At 39.9% G+C, this 22,330-nt stretch overlaps 1 protein-coding gene across 2 annotated transcripts; it reads left to right on the top strand.

Moving 5' to 3' along the window:
* The first annotated feature begins 1,961 nt into the window (after positions 1-1,961).
* kdm5ba (lysine demethylase 5Ba) lies at positions 1,962-20,933 on the top strand. Of its 2 annotated transcripts, none has more exons than XM_006784344.3 (27): positions 1,962-2,641; positions 6,620-6,697; positions 7,068-7,190; positions 8,076-8,246; positions 10,096-10,221; positions 10,898-10,991; positions 11,117-11,214; positions 11,339-11,497; positions 11,636-11,755; positions 12,854-13,012; positions 13,345-13,526; positions 13,811-13,973; positions 14,152-14,271; positions 14,451-14,645; positions 14,890-15,071; positions 15,447-15,571; positions 15,672-15,822; positions 16,140-16,260; positions 16,455-16,810; positions 17,256-17,394; positions 17,477-17,656; positions 17,801-17,959; positions 18,449-18,868; positions 19,029-19,119; positions 19,210-19,394; positions 19,482-19,745; positions 19,875-20,933. In XM_006784344.3, the coding sequence occupies exons 1-27, from the start codon at positions 2,489-2,491 to the stop codon at positions 20,010-20,012; spliced, it is 4,452 nt and encodes a 1,483-aa protein (XP_006784407.2). In that variant the 5' UTR covers positions 1,962-2,488; the 3' UTR covers positions 20,013-20,933. The 2 variants fall into 2 exon arrangements, with proteins under 2 accessions (XP_006784407.2, XP_006784406.2); XM_006784343.3 differs by having other exon boundaries at positions 1,966-2,641; positions 11,117-11,223.
* Positions 20,934-22,330: the final 1,397 nt, after the last annotated feature.

Genomic DNA, 22,330 nt, shown 5'->3' with positions numbered 1-22,330 from the left:
TGTGTATTACTATGTCATTATGAGTTCAAAGGTACCAGAATGACTTAAAGTTCTTCACTTACTTGGGACAGAAGGGAAGAAAATATCCTGTGCTAATAGCAGTTTTTGTTAAGAGTGAGCATACATTAAAAAACACCTGCCAGTTTACCGTCCAACAGGAAGCTTAGGCGAAACAGAAAACATGGACATTCAAATCAGCTCTGTACAGTGCTGAGAAAAACAGTATTTGCCTGCTTCCTGAGTTCTTATTCTTTTTTTGCGTATTTGTCACACATGTTTCAGATCATCAAACAAATTTTAATATGAGAGAAAAATAACCGAAATAAAGGCAAAGTCCAGTTTTTGAAATATTTTATTCATTAAGGGGGGAAAGCTATTCAAATATGCTTGGTCCTGTGTGGAAAAGGAACTGCCTCTCATGTTAAATCATGAATTAACAGTTAATAACCACAATTTTTAGAAAACTGAGTTCATTTGCACTAGCCTCACCCATGCCTGACTACTCCCTGAAATCGCTTAAATAGAACCTGTCTGACAGAGTGAAGTAGGCTAAATTATCTCAAAAAGCAACGAATCATTCCACGATCTAAAGAAGCAACTGAGAAAAGAAGTCACTGACATCTCAGTCTGGAAAGGGTTATAAAGCAATTTCCTAAGGCTTTGGAACTCCAGTGAACTACAATGAGAGCCATTATCCACAAACAGAGGAAAACTTGGGACACTGTTAAACCTTCCCAGGGGTGACCGGCCCACCAAAATGACTCCAAGAGCGCATTAATGACTCCTCCAGGAAGTCACAAGAGAACCCAGAACAACGTTTAAAGAACCGCAGGCTTCACTTCCCTCAGCTTTGGTCAGAGTTCATGATTCAACAATAATTCAACGACATATTTGCCAAAATACCAAGACTTTGGGGATAATATTCTGTGGACTGATAAGACAAAAGTTAAACCTTTCAAAAGGTTTGAGTCCTGTTACATCTGGTGTAAAACTAACATAGCATTTCATAACAACAGTCAAACATGGTGGTGGTACCGTGAGCTATGTACCCAAAGGAGAATGTCAAGCCCTGAAACTCGAACTCACTCATGTTACTCAACAGGACAATCATCCGAAACACACCAGCGAGTCCACCTCTAAATTAGACCTCTTTGACTACCCTCCCAAAAAGCTTTTGGTGTAGTTAAAGAGGTCTTGAAGCCGATTGAAATGCTTTGTCATGATCTTAAACAGGCTGTTAATCCTGGAAAACCTTCCAATGTGGCTGAAAAGAAGAGTGAGACAAAATTCCTCTACAGCAGTGTGAAAGATTATTGCCAAACCCAATTATGGGGTTTAGAGAGCAATTACTTTTCCACATAGAGTCCCCCAAGTTAAGATAGCCTTTCTCTCTTAATAAATGAAACAATCATTTAAAAACTACATTTTGTATTTACACAGGTTATCTTTGACTATCACTAAGATTTGTTTTTGTTGATCGGAAACATGCAAGTGTGACAAATATGCCAAAAACTGAAGACAAAAAACTTTTCGGGTTGTTGTTGTTGTTTTTTGGGTGGTGGTGGTCAGTTTTTGGCACAAAGAGTAGCCTTTCAGAGCCAAAAGCTACTCTTTGTGAAGTTAGATGTTTACAGCAATTGTAGCACACCCAACAAGCTATCGATAGCATAAAAATAATATATCGTATAATTATTATTGTTATTATACATTTGGCGTCAAACAAATGAAAATGTTTATTTTAAAAACACAAACGGCTGAACTATCAACATATGACTCCTCTCTGCCAATCAACGAGCTTCTCTAGACCATTTAAAAACAAAGTGCCGGTCAGCGCGCAAAGATCTTCAAGGTGAGTTCGATTAGTAAACACCGGGTAATGTCTGCTAGTCTTTCGCCTTAGCCGGGCGGAGTGAGGCTTCTGTCTTTATTTGAGAAGGGGAGAACAGGAGCATTGTCTCACCACAGGGTGAAATAACCAAACGCACCCAACAAGGGAGCAATCATCTGTGAGGAAACCACTGAACCAATAAGCTATATAGTCCTAAACTGTTCGCTACTAAAGTATTAACTACAGTATATTTTTAAAAACGCTGTGAAAACTAAAATAAAGTTACTCCATCGTACCACAGATTTGCAGCCATGTAAGTCCTTTGTGTTACGAAAGCACACCTTAAATTGGTGTAATAAAATGTCAATTTAGACACAGTCCGTTTTTTACTTCTATCTCGGTAACAAAAGTGCGTGTTTGCGCACGAAAACGGCGCAAAAATGACGTTAGCCTAAATAATTCGTGGGTGTCTACTTGTCGAAGCGGACGTGTACGTCCCCTCGCTGTCAGAGCTCGTCTCCAACTAGATAATTCGTCTTTGAGTTCAATGAGTGGAGAGTGGACATGAACTGAAAGACTGGAGATCAAAGCAAGCACAGACGGCTTGGAACCCCCCTTTTTAAAAAATATTTCAGCTGGAGTCATAACGAAGATGCAACGATGACTCAGCCGCAGGTGAATGAGTTCATTCCTCCTCCCGAGTGCCCTGTTTTTGAGCCCAGCTGGGAGGAATTTGCCGACCCTTTTGCGTACATCAACAAAATACGACCAATTGCAGAGAAAACTGGTATCTGCAAGATCCGACCACCGCCGGTGAGTAATTCTTTTATTTTTTACAATTATTCGTGGTGTTTGCACGGTGTGCTGGTCTCTGCCGCTGTGGCTAATTTAGAAGGCAAAGTTGTGTTTTTAAGACAGGTTTCAACATGGCGGATTGCGCCTGCGAGTAAGAATAGTGAGCTAGCCCGAGCTGGACTGTGTTGTGTTTGTAACGGCAATGGGAAGCTCTCAGACACATGCCATTCAAGAGGAAACCTGTGTCCTGGTCGGGCTTAGTCGTAAAAACAAACCAGACCTGGATTCATGATAGAGGGTCGCCCAACTTAAAGAGCGCTATAAAAAAATAATTCAAACGCAAAAGTTTGCCTGTACGCAAAATATGATGCAAATTGTTTACGTTAGCGCAGAATGAAGTGCTTCCTGGAGTCTGCGCACGGAAATGGCTCGCCTAGACTTGACCTACTAATAATTTAACAACCATTTCTGCGCACTTGGTTAAATGTAAAGTCCAAGTATCTGAGCAGGATTTGACGGATTTAGACAGGGTGAATTAACCTGACTAGCATCAGTCGGGGCCCGTTTAAAGCCGCAGTTTTCTGACATCTCACGCTGGCAAACGTACGTGCTCGGTGGCCAACTGTTTATGGAGAAAAGGGTCGTAGAAACACGGCACTCAGTGGGGGACACTGTTTCTCTCTTTCATCGTAGTTTTATCAACTTTATCCACGCAAATTACGGTTATTCCCGACTGCTACTAGCGTTAGTTTATTAACCAGATAGTTTTATACTTGCAGGCTAATCTTTATTTCGCTATTATGGAAGCAAATCCAGGGCTATTTTTTAATAATAATTCTAATTGGACGATTAGTCTGGCGTAATCCACACCTCTCTAACGTCTCAGGGGTCAAATATCAAAGTCTGTAAGGAAATACTGACAATAAAATGGCGTTTTCCCCCCTTAAATATCTTAGAGCTAACATAATGCAAAAAATAATGTCCCATTGACCTTATTTCTGAGACATGTGACAGTAGTGGGCATATATTTTATTCAAGGGTGTGTCCATGCGTTAAAAGGGTAGATTGAACAGATTTATTATTTTTTTAATATGCCTGACGTAATTTTTTTCCAGGTATTCTCTATGTCAACTTAAAAAGATAAAATGTATATTTATTTTTTGCAAGGTCCTTGACATGGGTGGAAATGTTTTAACATGTGTGCCATGCGTCTAAAGCAGAAATCAGGAAGCATGAAAAAAGGAGAAAAAAAAGCTTATTTTGCACACTTTAACCCGTTGGGTATGAGTACAAGGGATTGAATTGTCATCAAAAGCGGATGGGTGGGGTGACTGCTTTCAGTGTTTGCTGGGTAAATGGCTGAAATGCACAGCTCATGTAAACAAAAGAAGCCAGTGGGGTAAATGTGAGCAAAGATTAGCTGCTGATAGTAGTTGGATTGATATTCGAGATCTATTTGTGCTGTCTAAACTAGGATTTACATTTCACAATTATAAGTCAGCACCAGCAGTTTATTCTGGAATGTTTGGATCAAAATGTGGCTCAGACAGACCAATAAATAATCTTAAATCCTTGAAGAGATGGAAACTGGGCTCTTGAGCTGAGTTTTTTACCAGGACAAATTTATAAGTTTGTAATTTTAATGTGTTTTTTAAAAACTGTTATTTCTATCTATCTCTAAAGAGAGAGATCCTGGAGTTTTATTTTTTGTCTGCAAATTGTGTGTGCAAATGGTGTATACAATCCAGAGATTATAGATTGGCTCTTATTTGAGAGCCCTGTTTCTTTGTTTCATTATTCTCTTTTAACCCTTTCCCATGTACAAACGGTTCAGACAATGTTTGAAAAAGGAAGTAAACACTGCACCACAACCTGTTTTCGATCAGTGATTTTTATTTGGTGCACGGTATACAGGTAGAGTTTCCTTCAGGGTTTTACATGGCTCACATTTTGACTATAGAGGTTAGTAGCGCACATGCAGATGATTTTCGGGGACATTGCCAGGCCTGTTTGTGGTTAATTTCTCACAATTGTATTTGTCATTTTGGATTGAGATTGGAGGGCCTGAGTCATGTAGAGACCAAAATTTGTGCTTGCAGTCTTAACTACCATGGTCAGACTTGTGGAGGATGGTCAGTAAAACAGAGCACATTTCTATTTGTTTTCAAAAATGATTGTTTTGCTTTGGTCCCACAACATTTGTTAGACTAATCCAACAATAAGGTGGTGTTAATGCAGCTGTTGTTATCTATTCTCTGGCCAGCATTTCACTCATTGTCCAGGCCCAGTAAATCTTGACTCTGACATTTTAAAGAGCCTCTGGTAACGCTGCACACAGTAGGCAGTCAGCTTTAACAGTAAGTGTTTGTGTTCATTTTTAAGAAATGTTGCGATAGTTGAAGATTGAAACACATCAGGAGCGTTAGACTAATTTGCAGGTCTCATTATCAGCCTGTATATGTAAATTTGCCACATTTCCTTTTCATTACAGTACTGTTTCAGTTGGTTTGGCATGTAAATGTAGTCGTCTTAAAAGAGAAAACAGACCTGGTTTGTTTGGTTTTTTTTTAAGTAAAAATGGCTCCCCTTTTTGTATACTTATCACAGGTTAGGATGTTATCACAAATGACTAAAAGTTACAAAATCATAATCTATTGATATTAGATCCTACAGTGCAAACATGTTATACACATTGAGAACACAAGCTGTTTACAGCATCTGTTCATCTATTTTCCATCGGTATTAATAATATTTAGACTAACAATGCCATTGAAACATTAAAGAAAATGTAACCTGCATGTTTTGTTTAGTTTGAATAACAATGCTAATTTTCTACCCGAATGCTTCATGTTCTGACTCTAAGAATCCCACAGACTGAACATTTTGGCCTTTTTGACTCCAGAATAGACAAAACAGTACATTGGAAGACGTCACTTTAGGCACAGAAAGTTTCATGGATACATGTTCACAATGTGGAAACTGTATCGACTAAACATTAGTCAATAATAAAAGGCACAATGCAACAACAAATAACTGAGAGAAGCTGTGGCTGCACATTTATTGGGAGGTTTCTGTATAGTTGTTTTTATGAGTGCTTGTTACGCTATAGAAGAACAAATGTGAAACCTGAAAAGCTTATCTCCACAATAAACTTTTTTCTTTTTTTTTTCTTTTTTTTTACTGTTCTTTGTTCTTAGGAAGCAGTTGAGACTGTCCTTTAACTGTATGACAGCATTTACCATTATCGGTTTGATAACATGTGAGAATAACACAGTTATAATAACACTGTTTTAATAACACTGTTTTGTATCACACATTGAACTGTACAAAATTGAGATCATTTTCCTGAATCTTGAACTTGCACTTACAACTAGTCGTACAGGAAGTTGTGCAGTATAGCATGGTTAGTGTTTTAGTTTGTAAGACAGTTGTTTTGCTCAGTTGCTTCGCATGCGGTTAGACATCGAAGTGAAGTTTTTGTTTTTAAGTGAAAGTGGGGACAGGTTCTGTTAAATATAACTAATTAGCAGAAATAAAGCAAACCTATGTTTAACAAATTTACTACCTTTTTGTCATATTTACACTCATTATATTTAATAGCATTAAAATGTTGACTTTTCTGAAACAATGGCTTACTGTTTCTCATTATGCCATTGTCTTTGCCTCATTCTTATGTGCCAAGCTGCAGTACTCGCATCTTATTTTCAGGTATTAAAATTTAAGTATTTACTTGGAGCTCAGATGGGTATAAAGACTAAAGCCTAATTAATTTGGTAACATCAGCTTTTTCCTCTACGTTGGTTCATTTGAGTGTAATGATGATGATTACTGCAAGTAGACTTGGAATCTTGCTGTATACGATGATACAGCTGAAACTGAAAAATCTGCAAACAAAAGCAGGTTTCAGTGAGTCTAATCGTCACAGCTTTAGTCTAATCTTGCTTAAAATGTTCTGTCTTTTTATTTTGTTTTTTGTTTTTCCTTTACTCATTTCAGGATTGGCAGCCACCGTTTGCTTGTGATGTCGACAGACTTAAATTCACACCGCGAATACAACGGCTCAATGAGCTTGAGGTACATTTGTCATCTTTATATATTTACAAAATCCAGTTTTGCTCATCTCTTGTATTCAGGTATTTCCTCACTCGCTGTGCTTTTGTTCATTGTCCTTCAAAAAAATTTTTTTAAAAAATGGCCGCATCGTCAAAATATCTGATTCACTATCATGTCATAGTGAGCCGTGAAAAGACTGCAGACATATTTCTGTCTTTTAAAAAATGTTAATACTAGTAGGAGAGAATGCAGAAAGATAGTAACTCAGTCATTTTATTTCTTTATTTTTTGTACTGTTCTTTTTGGAGCACTTAGTACTTCTCAGATTATTTTCTTACAACTCCAATGCTTATTGTTTGAGGAGCTAAACAATTTCTCTTTTTTCCTTAAGGCTCAGACCAGAGTTAAACTCAACTTCCTGGATCAAATAGCAAAATTCTGGGAGCTACAAGGATGCAAACTGAAAATTCCTCAAGTGGAAAGAAAGATTCTGGATCTGTACCAACTGAATAAGGTGTGAAAATCCCCACTAGCGCTACAGTTATGAATCTAAGAGGGTGATCATAAATACGTTACAACTGAATTACGATTGATTTTTATGACTTGTGAATCAGCAGATGGGTGACAAATTAAAGGAAAAACCTGAACCTTTAAGTACTACAGTGAGGAGCTGTGAGGCTAAGTATAAGAGGAGGGGCGGGGGGGGGGGGATCATTTAGCTCAGTGGCCTCAAACTAGGGTTTGTGAGCCATAGATTGGGTAATTACATTAACACATTATGGTACCTGGCATGTAGTGGCACGTAAATGCATCATCTGCGGTTGAGCTAATTAGCACAATGGAAAAATATTTAAGTCAGTTCACATTACTAAGTAATGCAAAAGCCAAACCAGCTAAAATTAGAAAGTATGACAACATTTACCTCGATCTTGGCTTTATCGAGAATGGCAATGGAAGACCAAAATGTGTTGTTTGTCTTTGAGTGTTAGCAAATGAAGCCAGCTAACCTAAAGCGGCATCTCATCACAAAGCAACCAGAGTTTTATCAGCATGAGGATTGTAAAGGGGTTCTTAAAAATTTTTTTTAAACCCCTGTAAGGGGTCCCTGGCCCCCAAACCAGAACCCCTGATTTAACTAAGATTGTTTGGTTTCACTTGTCCTGGTGAAAGTAACCCCCTCAATAGTGGCTTAGACTCCAATCTGAGCTGGGAAAAACCTGCACCCCAGCTGGGAGCAGAGACTTGGAAAATGATTTTCCTACTAAGACAATTCATGTCCATTATTTATTTATTTATTTATTTATTTTTTAATTTGTCACTTGTCAGTACATCAGCTTTCTACACCAGTGAACTTGCCTTACTTGATATTTAATTTATTATTTCACTTATTTCACGCAAGTTGGTGAACGAAGAGGGTGGTTTTGATGCAGTCTGCAGAGAACGCCGCTGGACTAAGATTTCCGTCAAGATGGGCTTTGCTCCAGGAAAGGCTATTGGCTCCCATCTGCGGGCACACTATGAGCGAATCCTCTACCCATATAACCTTTTCCAGACTGGAGCCAATCTCCCTGTACGTACTCTCACCTGTTTTCTTTTTACAGAGTAACAGTAGGCAGTCTGGTTCACAGCTGGCTGGATGTTTATTGGAAGACTCTGCAATCCATTAGTTTCTTCCAAGATGTACACAGGAGATGAACTCAGGAGCAATGACCGGGGACTGCTTGTTTGCAGGCTAAATGCACATGAAATTATTGGTTGGATTATAATGACAGAAAAATAATTATTTTAATGGAGTAAATGTGGAATATGATGGAAACAACAGCCTGGTCTTAAGCACTTTAGTGTCTTATTGAGTCTTCTCACCCACAGTGATACTGTGCACAGTTATCAAAGAGTAACGGGGGGTTTATTTTGTGATTTTTATTTTTTTTTAATTTATTTATTTATTTTGTGCTTCAGAGGTTAGAACAACCAGAGGTCTGTAGTACAAAGCAGGCATGTGAAAGTAACTCCAGGGTTAACCCTGGGTTTACAAAATTGCAATAGCAGTTCAATTCTTGCTGGAGTATATCTTCATGGTAACTTATACTGCAGACCTAACTGCCTCCTGAGTAAGCCATGTTCTAGTTTAGAGGTCAGCAGGTGTGAAATCTACACTTAGTGACTGATCAAATCTCTGGAAAATAGCGTCACCATTCCCAGAAGATTCCACACGGATGTCAGTGTGGATGGTCTAAAGAATAGGGCACCTATTTGTGCTTGTTGACCTTATATAAAATTTGCAAGTAGAGTAATTCTACATGTGAACAATGTCTTTATATTTAATCCTTACACTCATATTGTCAAATACCACTGCAGCTGATGGATTGAAAAGGAAAACTATCATAAGCACATCTAAACATTAATTTAATGGAACAACAATTATATTATCTGTCAGACACTCCCACGTCTTAATAATACAGCTGTGATACTAAGAAGGTTGTTAACTTGCAGTGTCAGCATTTTTGCCAGCTTTCCTTCCTGGTTTTAAATAGGCTAAACTTTAATGTAGTAGACCTTTTCCAGTCTCACTGGCCAAAGAGCTTAAAGTGCACACACATTAATACAGTCCTTTTCAGTGCTTATCCTGTTACAGACATTCGTACCGCTTATTTGTAATATACTTTAAGCCTGTTTTATGTTTTTCTTCATATTTTCCTAATAGATTTAGCTTTCTTTGTAAAGCCAACCATTCAGCCAGTGGACCTGTCCATGTTTGTTACTGGTCAGATGCCATTAATGTCACCTCTTTCATGTTAATGTGCTGGTAGCTAGATTGTGAAACCCTGGGTTATACTTACTGAGTTATGCGCTCAGCTTCATGTGACCACGTAACCTGATTGTTGATCTTAGGGTAAGTGAAACCAGATAACAGACAGGACATCCTGGTTATGTTAAATTGGCCTTGTAGTACAGATCTCAGGACTACAAAGCATGTAGTAATGTTGCTTAACCTTCATCCAGTACACACCAAAAACAGTGCACTTCAGTCTCTTGACAGTGTCTTGAAAGCAAATGAGTATGAAGGAATTTTATTTGCGCTTGATGTGCTTTTATTGTAAAAGTTTCCACCATGTAAATTCAAGTGTTTTATGACCTTCCACTATGCACACACCAAAATAAGGTGTTCTCAGAGTGACTTTTCCAGTGTAAGAAAGACTGATTTTATCCAACACAAATTCCTAAAAGTTAAAACTGACAGTAAAAATTCACTGGCAACAAATTTAGATGCAGGTATCTTGCAAGTTTGACTTAAACTATGAGATCTGTTGACAGATCTACACTCTGATTGACATTTCTTGTTTGATGTCTTTAAATAGAAGCACCACAGCGGTAAAATTTTGACTTTTTAATTTGGTGTCATTCACTTCTTCCTACAGGCAGCCACCTTGACCAACGACACTAAAGATAAGGAGTACACCCCTCACGACCTGCCGCAGCGCCAATCTGTCCAGCCCCAGGAGACCTGCAGCATTGCTCGCCGAGCCAAACGAATGAGATCTGAGGTGAGTCTGTCTGTCATCTTTGACATTTCCCTCTGAATCATAACTTCTTTGTGTTATGATTTTACTCTGAAATTCTTAAAACTCTATTTAATTGTTAGGCTTTGATTAACTCATTTTCACCTATAAGGTCAGGTCAATAATTGCTACTGGCTGCTGGCAGTAGAGTTTGTTCTCCAGATTTGTGGTTACTTTAAACAACTATGGCCTCCTTTAACCATCTGATCTCCAGCGAAGCTAATTGATGCCTTTGAAGCAGGCGAAGGCTATAAAAAGGTAGTTTACACTGACTGTAATGGAGGCTAAAGGAACAGTGAAAGTTGCAGCAAAACAGCAGGAACCAGAAAACCACATGTCTGCTGGGCATTTAGGCAAAACACAACTCCCTGTTGACTGCAGAAGAACTGCAGGAAGGCTTAGCTGACGCATGAGTAGTGGGCATTGTTCCAGTGTGCAGCATTCTTAATGACTCTCTGCTGCATGCGTTTGTTTTTTTTTTAATTCATTATTAATTTTTTAAAAATAAAGTTTTGTGCATTTGTCTTGACAGGCTTGTGTTTCAGCTATAAAACAAGATGTTTCTATGTCTTGTCATTATGACAGCATTTTACTAGTTATATTCCCACATTAGTTTTAAAAGTACAGCTGACTCTGTTTCTGACTCTCGCTATCACTGCAGAGGGGCTATGTCAAAAGTGAACCCAGAGAAGTTTGTGAGACTCGTCCCAACCTGAGGAGGAGGATGGGAACATTTGTTGCCAAACCAGAACCTGGTAAGAAAAATAAACCTGACCTGTACTGATAGATTTCTAAATAGAAATAAATGGTTTGTGTAATGGGTCTGAGTGTTATTGGGGACTCCTGAAGCCTCCAATCAATGTTCGTCCTTGTCTTTCAGTGAGAATGGCAGTCACTGAGGTGAAAAAGGAGCCCATTGATCACAAGGATACAACTGAATATGAAGAAACTGTATTAGATAAAATTATCAAACCTCCGGTGAATAAAGTAAATGTTTCCCTATGTACTAAATTTATTGCCCAACTACTTTGTTTTGTTACATGATTCAAACTTGGATCTATTTTGTACACAGTACATCCTCATAAGTGTTCTGTCTCATCAGGTGGACCACTACATGTGTCTGGTGTGTGGCAGTGGAAGCGCTGAGGACCGCCTGCTATTATGCGACGGCTGCGATGACAGCTATCACATCTTCTGTCTCATCCCTCCGCTCCACGATGTTCCCAGAGGCGACTGGAGATGCCCCAGGTGCCTGGTTGAGGTGAGCTATACCTCCTGCCCCCTCAGGAAGCTCAAGTCACCGTGAACTGGAGTGTAGTCTCCCATCTGACATGTACAATTATAGTATAATCCCAAGTGGCTTGTTTTAACTTCATATACCATCTTTTGGTTTTGACAGGAATGTGGCAAACCAGCTGTTGCATTTGGCTTTGAGCAGGCCAGCAGGAGCTACACCCTCCAAACTTTTGGAGACATGGCTGACTCCTTCAAGTCTGATTATTTCAATATGCCAGTTCATGTGAGTTTTCATCACACATACACTGAGTAGCCTTTAGTCTGTTTTGTTGATGCTTGCAGTTCATTTTAGTCAAAAGTAAAGTCTTTAAGTTCCAGTTTCTTGTTTCTGTTTATTGATGTTAGCAGCTTAATAGTTTAGAAATGTAAGCGTGAAGGTTCTCTATATACAACAAAAATGGGCTAAATGGACACTCACTGAATAATTCCTCTTTTTCAAACCATTCTCTATAAACAGAGGTGGTTTTGTGGGGAAAATTTCAGCATATCAGCAGTTTTTGAAATCCTTAAACCAGCCAGACTGGCACCTACAACCACACATGTTCAGTGTCATTTAAATCACCTTTCTTCCTCATTTGCGATACTCATTTGTGATAGCTGCTGCCATGTGATTGGCTAATTAGACACCTGCATTAATAAGCAGTTGACCAGACCTATCTAATGAATTGGCCAATGAGTTTATGCTCTAATAATGTCTTTTAACCAACCATCAACATAAATGAGAATTTCATCATATTTTTCAGCTCAAACATATGAGCACTAATATGAAACACATACTAGATTAAGTTATTACTAAGTACAATTATGATAAGTTGGGGAAGTGAAATAAATTTATTTAAATTTATTTCACTATTCAGAAATTTTAAACGCACACATACAGGCCATGATAGAAATAGAATAACAATAATCAGAAGTGAAAACAAAACAAATTAAGAAATTCTTTAATATGCTCCAGTTTACCAACTTTTTTTTTTTTTTTTTTTTTTTTTACCGCGTTGTAAGCAACTTTGAGTATTTCTTACATTTCTTACCAGAAGTGATGTAAAACTAGTTTTCCCACAACTTTATTTATTAATACTATTGAATGACCTCCAAATGTGACAGCTTGCACAATCAAAACAGAGGCTGCACTGGCTCTTACTAACTGCTCTGTGTGCAACACCATAACGATGTACAAAATGAAAGTATTCCAGTGCACAAAAGTGCCATTTTCATCATAAATCAGTTTTTTAAAAAACAAGGAAAACGGCCCTGGATTCCATTATGATTATAAATGCTTTAATATAAATCCTTAATTAATTTTTTTCTTAATTCTATTAAGATGGTGCCTACTGAGCTGGTGGAGAAGGAGTTCTGGCGTCTAGTGAGTACCATCGAGGAGGATGTGACTGTGGAGTATGGAGCAGACATCGCCTCCAAGGAGTTTGGGAGTGGTTTTCCCGTGAGAAACGGCCATTTTGAAGTTTCTCCTGAGGATGAGGTACAAATTGTCTGTCATGGGAATGTATTGTGCCTTCTCTCTCTGAAAATGCTTTGTCTCTTTTTGTTTTCTTTAAAACATTAAATATCAATAAACCATAGAAAAAAAAATATAGTTCTCTATATAAGATTAATATTTTTATGTATATTAATGTTTTTAATTTCTCAAAGCATGGTAACTTTTACAGCTGAATTATCACCAAAAAAAGTGGTGTTAGATTTCTGGCAGGCAACAGTAAAAATAAGCATGACTGATGTTTGCAGTCGCATATTAAAAGTTTTCTGGGCTATATCTGAGTGAGTGGAGTATTTAGACCTGTGTCTTACCCGCAGCATTACCTGACCAGCGGCTGGAACTTGAACAATATGCCGGTCCTCGATGCCTCGGTGCTGACTCACATTACAGCCGACATCTGTGGCATGAAGGTACCCTGGCTGTACGTGGGCATGTGTTTTTCCTCTTTCTGCTGGCACATCGAGGACCACTGGAGCTACTCCATAAACTATCTTCACTGGTACAGTGGACTTTTTAACTCTATTGTGTAACTGTGATGATGATAATTTTTAATTTGGGAGATTGGATTGTTATTTTTTTTATTTTTTTTAACTCTAAAAGCAGTTTTGTGTGTATGTGTACATTAGAAACACATCTCATCTGAACTTCAAAATCAAGGAAAAACCAAACGGAAAGGAGTGTGTCACTCCATTGTGAAACTTATTTATAATGCATAAAAATGTGTTACATGCGGGGTTACTGTGATTGTTTTTTTGTTACTAAGAGGTTTATCCACATGTGCAGGGGTGAGCCTAAGACGTGGTATGGGGCTCCTGGTTATGCTGCAGAGCACCTCGAAGCGGTCATGAAGAAACTAGCTCCTGAGCTGTTTGAGTCTCAGCCAGACCTCCTTCATCAGCTGGTCACCATCATGAATCCCAACACGCTGATGAACAACGGCGTCCCGGTAAATAAAAACAGTGAAGACAAATTTGCGCATACATGATGTTCTCACACAATTATGGAAATCAAATTAAAAAGATTTAAATGTCAACATTGTTTAAACTGTTTTACTTACTCATTTGTTTTGAATTCATTTTAAAACAACTTCATGGAACATTTCTTGCTTGTATTTTCACCTGTAGATTTATCGCACCAACCAGTGTGCAGGTGAGTTCGTCATCACTTTCCCCAGAGCTTACCACAGTGGATTCAACCAGGGTTTCAACTTTGCTGAAGCGGTCAACTTCTGCACAATGGACTGGGTAAGAAATGTTTGTACTGCATCACATAATACTATACTTAGTTTGCAGTTTGTGTCACTAAGCTTAATCCAGGATTAGACCCTAAACAGAAGCTTGTTTATTACTAATATTACTGTTTTGGCGCCACATGATTGACTCATTCCTCTTGAACACCCCTTGATCTCCATGTTTTCTGATAGATGCCCCTTGGCCGTGGCTGTGTGGCTCACTATCGCCAGCTGAACAGATACTGTGTCTTCTCCCACGATGAGATGGTTTGCAACATAGCCATTAAAGCAGACACGATAGATGTCAACCTGGCCGCCACTCTGCATGAGGATATGGTTATCATGATCCAACAGGAGAAGGAACTACGAGAGAAAATCACTAAAAAGGTGAGCAGCTTCATCCTCAGTATCCAGTGTTTGTAAACATGCACATTACAGCCATCCAAAAAGAAGCACAAAATAACAGATTTCATCTATCAGACTGAAATAAGGGAGAACTTAAATTTTTTAAAGAAGATGTTTGTTACAATATAAGTTTCCACTCGAGAGATCTTGTTTTTTAGGTACACATATGTCACATTTGGCTCCTCTGCCTCTTGTGCTGCTCTAACGACTGAATCTGTGTCCCCAGGGTGTGATGCAGTCTCGACAGGTTGATTATGAGGTGCTCCCAGACGAGGCGCGGCAGTGTTTCAAGTGTCTGACCACCTGTTACCTGTCTGGCATCACCTGTGCCTGCAGTCCTGACAAGATGGTTTGCCTGTACCACACCCAGAACCTCTGCTCTTGTCCTCCTATCAACCTCACACTCCAGTAAGTAATTAATCAGAGGAACACTGCATACTCATTTTCATATTCATTTCTCTTCTCATGTACTGTCACAAGGGGTCTGCTTCAGCTGTATGGCCTACTTTAAATGTTACGTGAAGTAAAAGTTGGAGCAAGTTTTCCCTGAAAGCAAAAACATAAAAAACTAAGTACTTTTTCACAAAAAAAGTAACTTTATACTTTCACCATCTACTAGTCAACCTACAAATATTAAGCTGTGCAAGGCCAGCCTGCCTTTTTTTATAAAGACAAGGTTTGGAGCTTGCAATGTTTGGCAGAGGCAATTATGACTTTCTGCTGAAAACTGACATGGCAATTATCAGTTTATTCACCAAGTTTTGTTTTTCTTTTTTTGTCCAGTTACAAGTTTACACTGGATGAGTTGTACCCATTGATGGCATCTGTGAAGCTGCGTGCCAATTCATATAAAGACTGGGTGTCTAATGTCCAGGACATTGTGGAAAACAAAGGAACCAAGAAAAAAGGTGCCACCATAGTGATGCACTTTCTGTAATCTCAGCGAGTTACTCAAATGTTAACGTGTAGTTTGGACTCTTCTAACAAACTCTTGTTTTTCCTGGTTAGGGTTGGAGGAACTTCACATCCTGGTAGAGCAAGCGGAAACAAAGGCGTTTCCTCAAAGCAGCCTCCTAGATCAGCTGCGTACAATTGCCTCAGAGGCCGATAAAGTTTCTGTGACGGCACAGCAGCTTCTCAACGGGAAGAGGCAGACGAGGTACTGAAATCTGATTTGAAATGTTCCACGCTACTCGTGGCTCCATCTTTATTGCCGTGAAACGGCCATGTTGATTCAGTTTCATATAAGGTCACACAAGATATTACACAATTATGTCATGTTCTTGTTATTTTCTGGAACAACCTGTTTTGTGGGACAGATTTCCAGTTTGTGCTAGCGTGAGCTTACTCACATTTATGCAAATTGCTGTTGTTGAGCTCATCTGCTCGTGGTGTTTTCTTTCTTTTCTTTTCTTTTCTTTTCTTGCCAGTCAAAGTGCTAAGTGGTGTGTAAATCAGTTTGAATCTGTGTTTCAGGTACCGCTCTGGGGGAGGTAAGTCCCAAAGCCAGAATGAGTTAACTGTGGAGGAGCTGAGGTCATTTGTCAAACAACTGGACAGCCTGCCATGTAACATCCGACAGGCTCCTTTACTGAAGGTTTGTTTATTTAAAAAGTAAATACAATTTTTAATTGTATAAATTTAATTATTCCAAGCTATTAGTCTCTTGAGAAAATTGCTTCAACTTCAGTCCTTATGTGTCCAAGGTTTGGCAGTATCTCTAGACTTTAGATTTGTAAGGTGTGGCCGAGGTAATATTGCAATGTCATACCTGTTGGATGTGATCTCCAGGACCTTTTGACTCGGGTGGATGACTTCCAGCAGCGCAGTGAACGCCTCCTTTCTGATGAGTCACCCAGCGCGCTGGAACTGCAGGACCTGCTGGATGTGAGTCTGGGCCTGGACGTGGAGCTGCCGCAGCTACCCCTTCTCAGAGAGAGACTGGAGCAGGCTCGATGGTTGGAGACCGTTCAGCAAGCCAGCAGTCGGCCGGACAGCTTGTGTCTGGACACGATGAGGAGGCTGATAGACCAGGGTGTGGGCCTGGCCCCTCACAGCTCTGTGGAGAGGGCCATGGCTCGTCTGCAGGAGTTGCTGACCGTGTCAGAGCAGTGGGAGGAGCGAGTGCTCAGTCTCCTGGAGGCCAGGTGAGGATATGATGGTTCACATCTTCTTTCATGCTCACATCGTGATGACAGAAGGCAGAAATGAAGAAAATCCAAGGTTATTGCAACTAATGAACTTTATGAAAATGCAGTAAAATTCACATTTTGTGTCGTGTGAAAGTGTAAAACGAGCTGAAAACTTCAGACAGAGTGAAATGTGCCACATCTGTAGAGCTGGGTCGTGGTGGATAAAAGTGGATTATGGTGCTGTGACAGGCGGGCAAACATTTTTCTTGTAAAACAAAGGGGGGCCTAGCAAAAAAAAGTTTGGGAACCACTGGCTTAACCCATTAATAGATAAACATAAACCAAATACTACAAATGAGCTTATGGTCTTTCATTTTTAGAAATGTCTATTTTATTTCTTTATCACTTGTATAAAACCTAAACATCTACACTGTTTTCTAACCCTGACGCCTCTTCACAGGCCATATCAGGGCATAGAAACCCTTGTAGCTGCTCTGCAGGAAGTAGAAAACATCCCTGCTTATCTGCCCAACTGTCTGCAGCTGAAGGATGTCGTCACCAAGGCCAAAAAATGGCTCCATGAAGCTGAAACACTGCAGGTAAAAATCATACTTTATGCTTTCAGCACTTTAGTTTGAGCAATGGGTGAAACTGAATTATTAATCTTGTCTGTGCTTACAGCTTGGGGGACGTATTCCTGTGCTCGACATTCTCTCTGAGCTGGTTCTCAGAGCAGAGGGCATCCCAGTGAAGCTCGACCCGCTCAGTCGACTGGAGGCCCTTGTCAGTGATGTCAAGAGCTGGAAGGAGACGGCCGCAAAGACATTCCTATTGAAAAACTCCCCTTTCTCACTTCTAGAGGTAAATGCGTATGCAAATGTGGCTGACCAATTTAATCATTATGCATCAGTATGAAAATTTAGTGCCAGATATCACAAAACTACAAGTGTGGCAAATTACCTGAACTTGAAAAGCGCCTCTAATAATTTGTCATCATGTTTTCAGGTCCTCTGCCCAAGGTGTGACATCGGATCTGCACATCAGAAGTCAAAATCTAAAAAAGTGAAAGAAGCTCCACAGATCATTAAAAAGACTTTAACAAAACTGGACTCTTTGTGTGATGTAGAGAGAGCTCTCTCTGAGAGTAAGGACTCTGCCTCTGCTGTAAGTATGGCTGCATCAAATTTTATTTTTTTCTCTGGTAACTTTTTCAGTATAGTTAGGACTAAAAACCAGCTCTTGTATAGTTTCCTTTACTCCAGAATCCTCCTTTGCTAAGAAGTGCTGTTTTTTTTTGTTTGTTTGTTTTTTAACTTATAAACAGATAAAAAATGATCTTTTTTATTTAGTCACTTGTTCTTCCTTACTCTGTCAGTAAATATTGTCTATGAATGTGCCATTTAACCTAGTATTAGAAGCAGTGACTCTGACTCTATCTTGGTCACCTTTAGTAGGTTAACTTAGCATTAAACAAGGTTTAGTAGGCACAAATCTATGTAACGATGAGTGGAGGGTTCCTCGGAAAATGAATGGGGGGAAAAATATGATTTCCTTTATTAGAAGTCTTATCAGGGAAAGTTCATATATTAATAGAGACATTGGCGTTAGGCTTCAGGTTAGTTTTTAATTTCATCTAATTTTCTCTCCTCACAGATGACCACTCTCGCAGAGGTGCGACAGAGGGAGATGGAGATCTTACTGTCTCTGAGGTCTTCAAACGAGTCCAAGCTCCTTCCTGCTGAAAGCTGTTGTGCACTTACTGTTTGTGTTTGCCAAAAGCCTCCCTCAGGAGCCATGATGCAGTGCGAGCTCTGTCGAGACATTTTCCACTGCGGGTGTGTTACAACAACCGCAGAACTTGAGTACGGTCAGGCCTGGCTGTGCCCGCTGTGCCAGCGGTCGAGAAAACCACCCTTGGACAAAGTCCTGCCCCTGCTGGCCTCCCTTCAGAGGATTCGTGTCCGCCTGCCAGAGGGCGACGCTCTGCGGTTCCTCATCGAGAGGACTGTGAGATGGCAGCACAGAGTCCAGCAAGCCTGCGCAGATGGAGTACTCGAGAACGTGTCAAAGATGGTCAGTGGCTTTTATTTTGTAAACATTGTTCATTTAAGTTAAGCGTTTGTGGTCTGAATTATTGTGATTCACCATCGGGGGTCCCGTTTTCTAGACACCATCATGGAAACACTAGACACTGAGCATTTACAGTCCCTGATGGCGTTTTTAATTGTTTCAGGTGAGAGTTGGACCTAGAGAGTCTTCACATTTGCCTCAGGAAAAAAATGGGTCAGCTTTTTATACAGAGCACAAGTCTATTCCGCTCCACGGTAAGTGTCAAAGCTTTTTCATTTAAGCACTCTGTGCAGTTTGACTTTTCAGAGCAACTCTGATGCTCATTTTGTTTCAATTTATCACAGGACTTAATCCTGAGCTGGAGGAGCTGATGGTGGAGGGATTCCTGCTGCAGGTCACTCTGCCTGAGACTGAGCAGCTGTACAGATATCTACTCTACAAACTGGTCCCCCTGCCCTCACAGAGCCCTCCCTGTGGGAACAGCACAGAACAGGACCAGAAGTCTCCAAAAGGGAGCCCTCAACACAAGGTAACAGCTCCTACTAAGTGTCACACCAAATGCATTATGCCATAATGCTCTTGTTTATTAAGTCCACTTTCCGTATGTTGTGCTTAGAATGGCGTGTCGAGCCTGAAAAAGGAGGCCGTGAAGAGTCAGAGCAAGCGGACCAAGCGACGTAAGGACAGCTCCGATTCTCAGCACAGCGAGAAGGCCAAGAAGTGTCGCAAGAAAAAGCCCAAGAGAAGCAAAGAAAGGAGCGAAGAATCGAAGAGAAGCGGTTCACCCACGCACACGTCGTCTGACCCTGCTCTTTCAGATTCAGAAGAGGACTACTCGCTGTGTGCTGCACCGTGGTGCAGAGAGCCAGAGGGTGATGAGGTGAATTTCATTAGTCTGCTGCATTTACACCAACTTATGTAAATACGGATCACTAACTTATGTGCCTGTATAGCTGAAGTTTAAGTGTACAAAGTGAAAATTTATTTTATCTCGTCTTGTCATTTTTAGGTAAACTGGGTCCAGTGTGACGGCAACTGCAATCAATGGTTTCACCAGATCTGTGTCGGCCTGTCTGCTGAGCGTGCGGAGAAGGAGGATTATGTTTGCATAAGCTGCACACAGCCAGAATACAGCAGAGCAGAATAAAGACCAAAAAGTCATGTTGAAGGATGAGCAGATTTACTGCAGATGCTGCAGCACTTAAGTGCACACCTGAACTCTGTGTGTCCTGCGGCTTCTCCCCTTTACCTTCTGGCTTGCCCTCAGTGAACATGGTGCTACTTCTTTTTCCCCAGAGTTACTAAAGACTTCTGTCACTGTTTTGTTTTGTTTGTCACATGGCTGGGTTTTCAGCCAGTCAACTAATCCTTTCTGAAACTTTCCAAGACTCAATGCAGATGTGGTAACATGTTTCAAGAACCAACAGCGCAGGGATTTTTCAACCAAAAAATGTCAGTTTGGCATTTTAGAACCGTTTGTTTTTCTTTTACATGCATCTGAACAATGTGAACCTTATCTTTTTTTTCTTGTAGAGTAAATATTATTTATCTAAGCAATAGCTGAACAGATTAATTGAAGGTTCAGTTTTCACCTGAGCTATATTTGTGCGTAGAAAAACTTTGATAAAATGCCTTCCTAAAGCAAAAACCCTGAAGAATTCACTTTATGACCCTATGATACACAGTTCACTTCAAATTTGTGTACACGTCAAAACCGAAATGGATCAACGATCCTTTCACGAACCACTGACTTTGATATAAAGTCAGGTTTTCCTTCTGCGATGTCTGCAGAGGAAAGTAAAAGTCCTGGATCCCATATTCCTGCTGTTGGGTGAGACTCAATTAAAGCCACAAAGTAAGAATGAACTGTCCGACATCAAAGGAATGTACATGTTGTTTTTTGGGTGGATTTTCCCTTTATGGCTGAGGCTGATATATGTGTTGGACTTAGATTTAACACAGACTGTGTGATTTATTTTGCCACGGGTATATGACCTTTTTCCTGCTCCTTTGGGTAAATAATATAATTCATATGTTGCAGTTTGCATTATAAAATAAAACGTTTGTTCCTGTACGGCTGGACTCCTCAGTACTCGGCGTTGAATACCATGAAAGTTAGAGTTTGTGGATTTTCAGCTGTTTTTTTTTTTGTTTGTTTTTTAAATTGTATTTTTTTTTTCCATCCATTTTGGAAGAGGAAAATATGTTCAGTGATCCTCAAGTCGGCAGGAAATTAACACAGGTCACAGGTAAACTGATCGCTTTAGAAACAGAGACACTTCAACCTGTTGGGGAGACTTTGGAATTGATTTCATCTCCTTCGCTTAATAACTGTGAGCTTATAGCATACTTCATTCAGTAGAAAACACAAACTTGAGTGGGGGGCATTTATTTGTGATTGTTTAACAGACACAGGTATTCATTGCCACTAATATAATTCCTCATATGTAAATTCAATTAACTGCACAAAGAGCTAAGCATACACACACTATCACAGGCTCCAGTGTCTGCTGGCAAGCCAAAAATGAAATTCACTTGAGTTCTTTCTCAAGCACAACTTTTGACATACTACTCTTTTAAAACCCAATAAAGGGTTGTTTAGTTGGCTATCCTATTTATTTGAACAGTTTGTAATTTAAAAGTCTATACTGTACTCTGAGCCTCACATGTTTAGATACACTAACTTTGTAAAAATTAATATATAGCCCTTATTTGTGGTCAACGCTAACGTACAGGGAACAGTATGCCACAAGATACAGGTAAGAAGGCTGATGACCAAAGAGGAGAGGAGTTGTGCATGAGTCCGATGGCTAAGCTAACAGGTATACATCACAGGTGGTCTTACTGAACATTATGTGGATGGAGTCTCCACCAGTTAGATTTATTAATTCTATTGAATGAATTATAATAATAAAAAGAGTGACCTATGCAAGTTTTCAGCAGAGTCTGACCCAATCTTTCAGAATTAAAAACAATGTAGTATGTGACCAATAGAGGGCGTCAAAGTAAAGGCATAAATTACATCGTCTTGACGCGTGCTCAATCATCCAGGTAAGTAAATCTCCAAAAGTTGACTCTGTTCACCTGGAGGTAGGAGTTTCAGTGGGAGAACCGTTTCGTCACTCATCCAAGTGACTTTTTCAGTCTCAGCTGACTGCAGGTTTCCCCTTCTTATAAACAGCACATTTGCATAATGACTGAAACCAGCCCACTGAAGGAACAATGGGCTGTAGGTCACCTTCATCATAATTATGCAAATTCTCATGACCATTGATCAACAACCACTGATCAAGGCCCACTGATCAATGGCCATGAGTCCCATTCACAGAGAGTTGGGGAATGGCTGCAACCACAGCATTGTAAGATGGTAAAAGGTTTTCGTTTAGGCAGCGGTTATCCTTCTCTCCTGGATCGGCTGGAGCTTTCTTTTGGCGGCCCCAGCTTTGACAAAAGTCCAGCTGGGAT

Source organism: Neolamprologus brichardi, chromosome 5, assembly GCF_056152115.1.
Source record: "Neolamprologus brichardi isolate AB-2024 chromosome 5, ASM5615211v1, whole genome shotgun sequence".
NCBI classification, from domain to species: domain Eukaryota; kingdom Metazoa; phylum Chordata; class Actinopteri; order Cichliformes; family Cichlidae; genus Neolamprologus; species Neolamprologus brichardi.
This window is presented reverse-complemented; position numbering and strand designations above follow the sequence as displayed.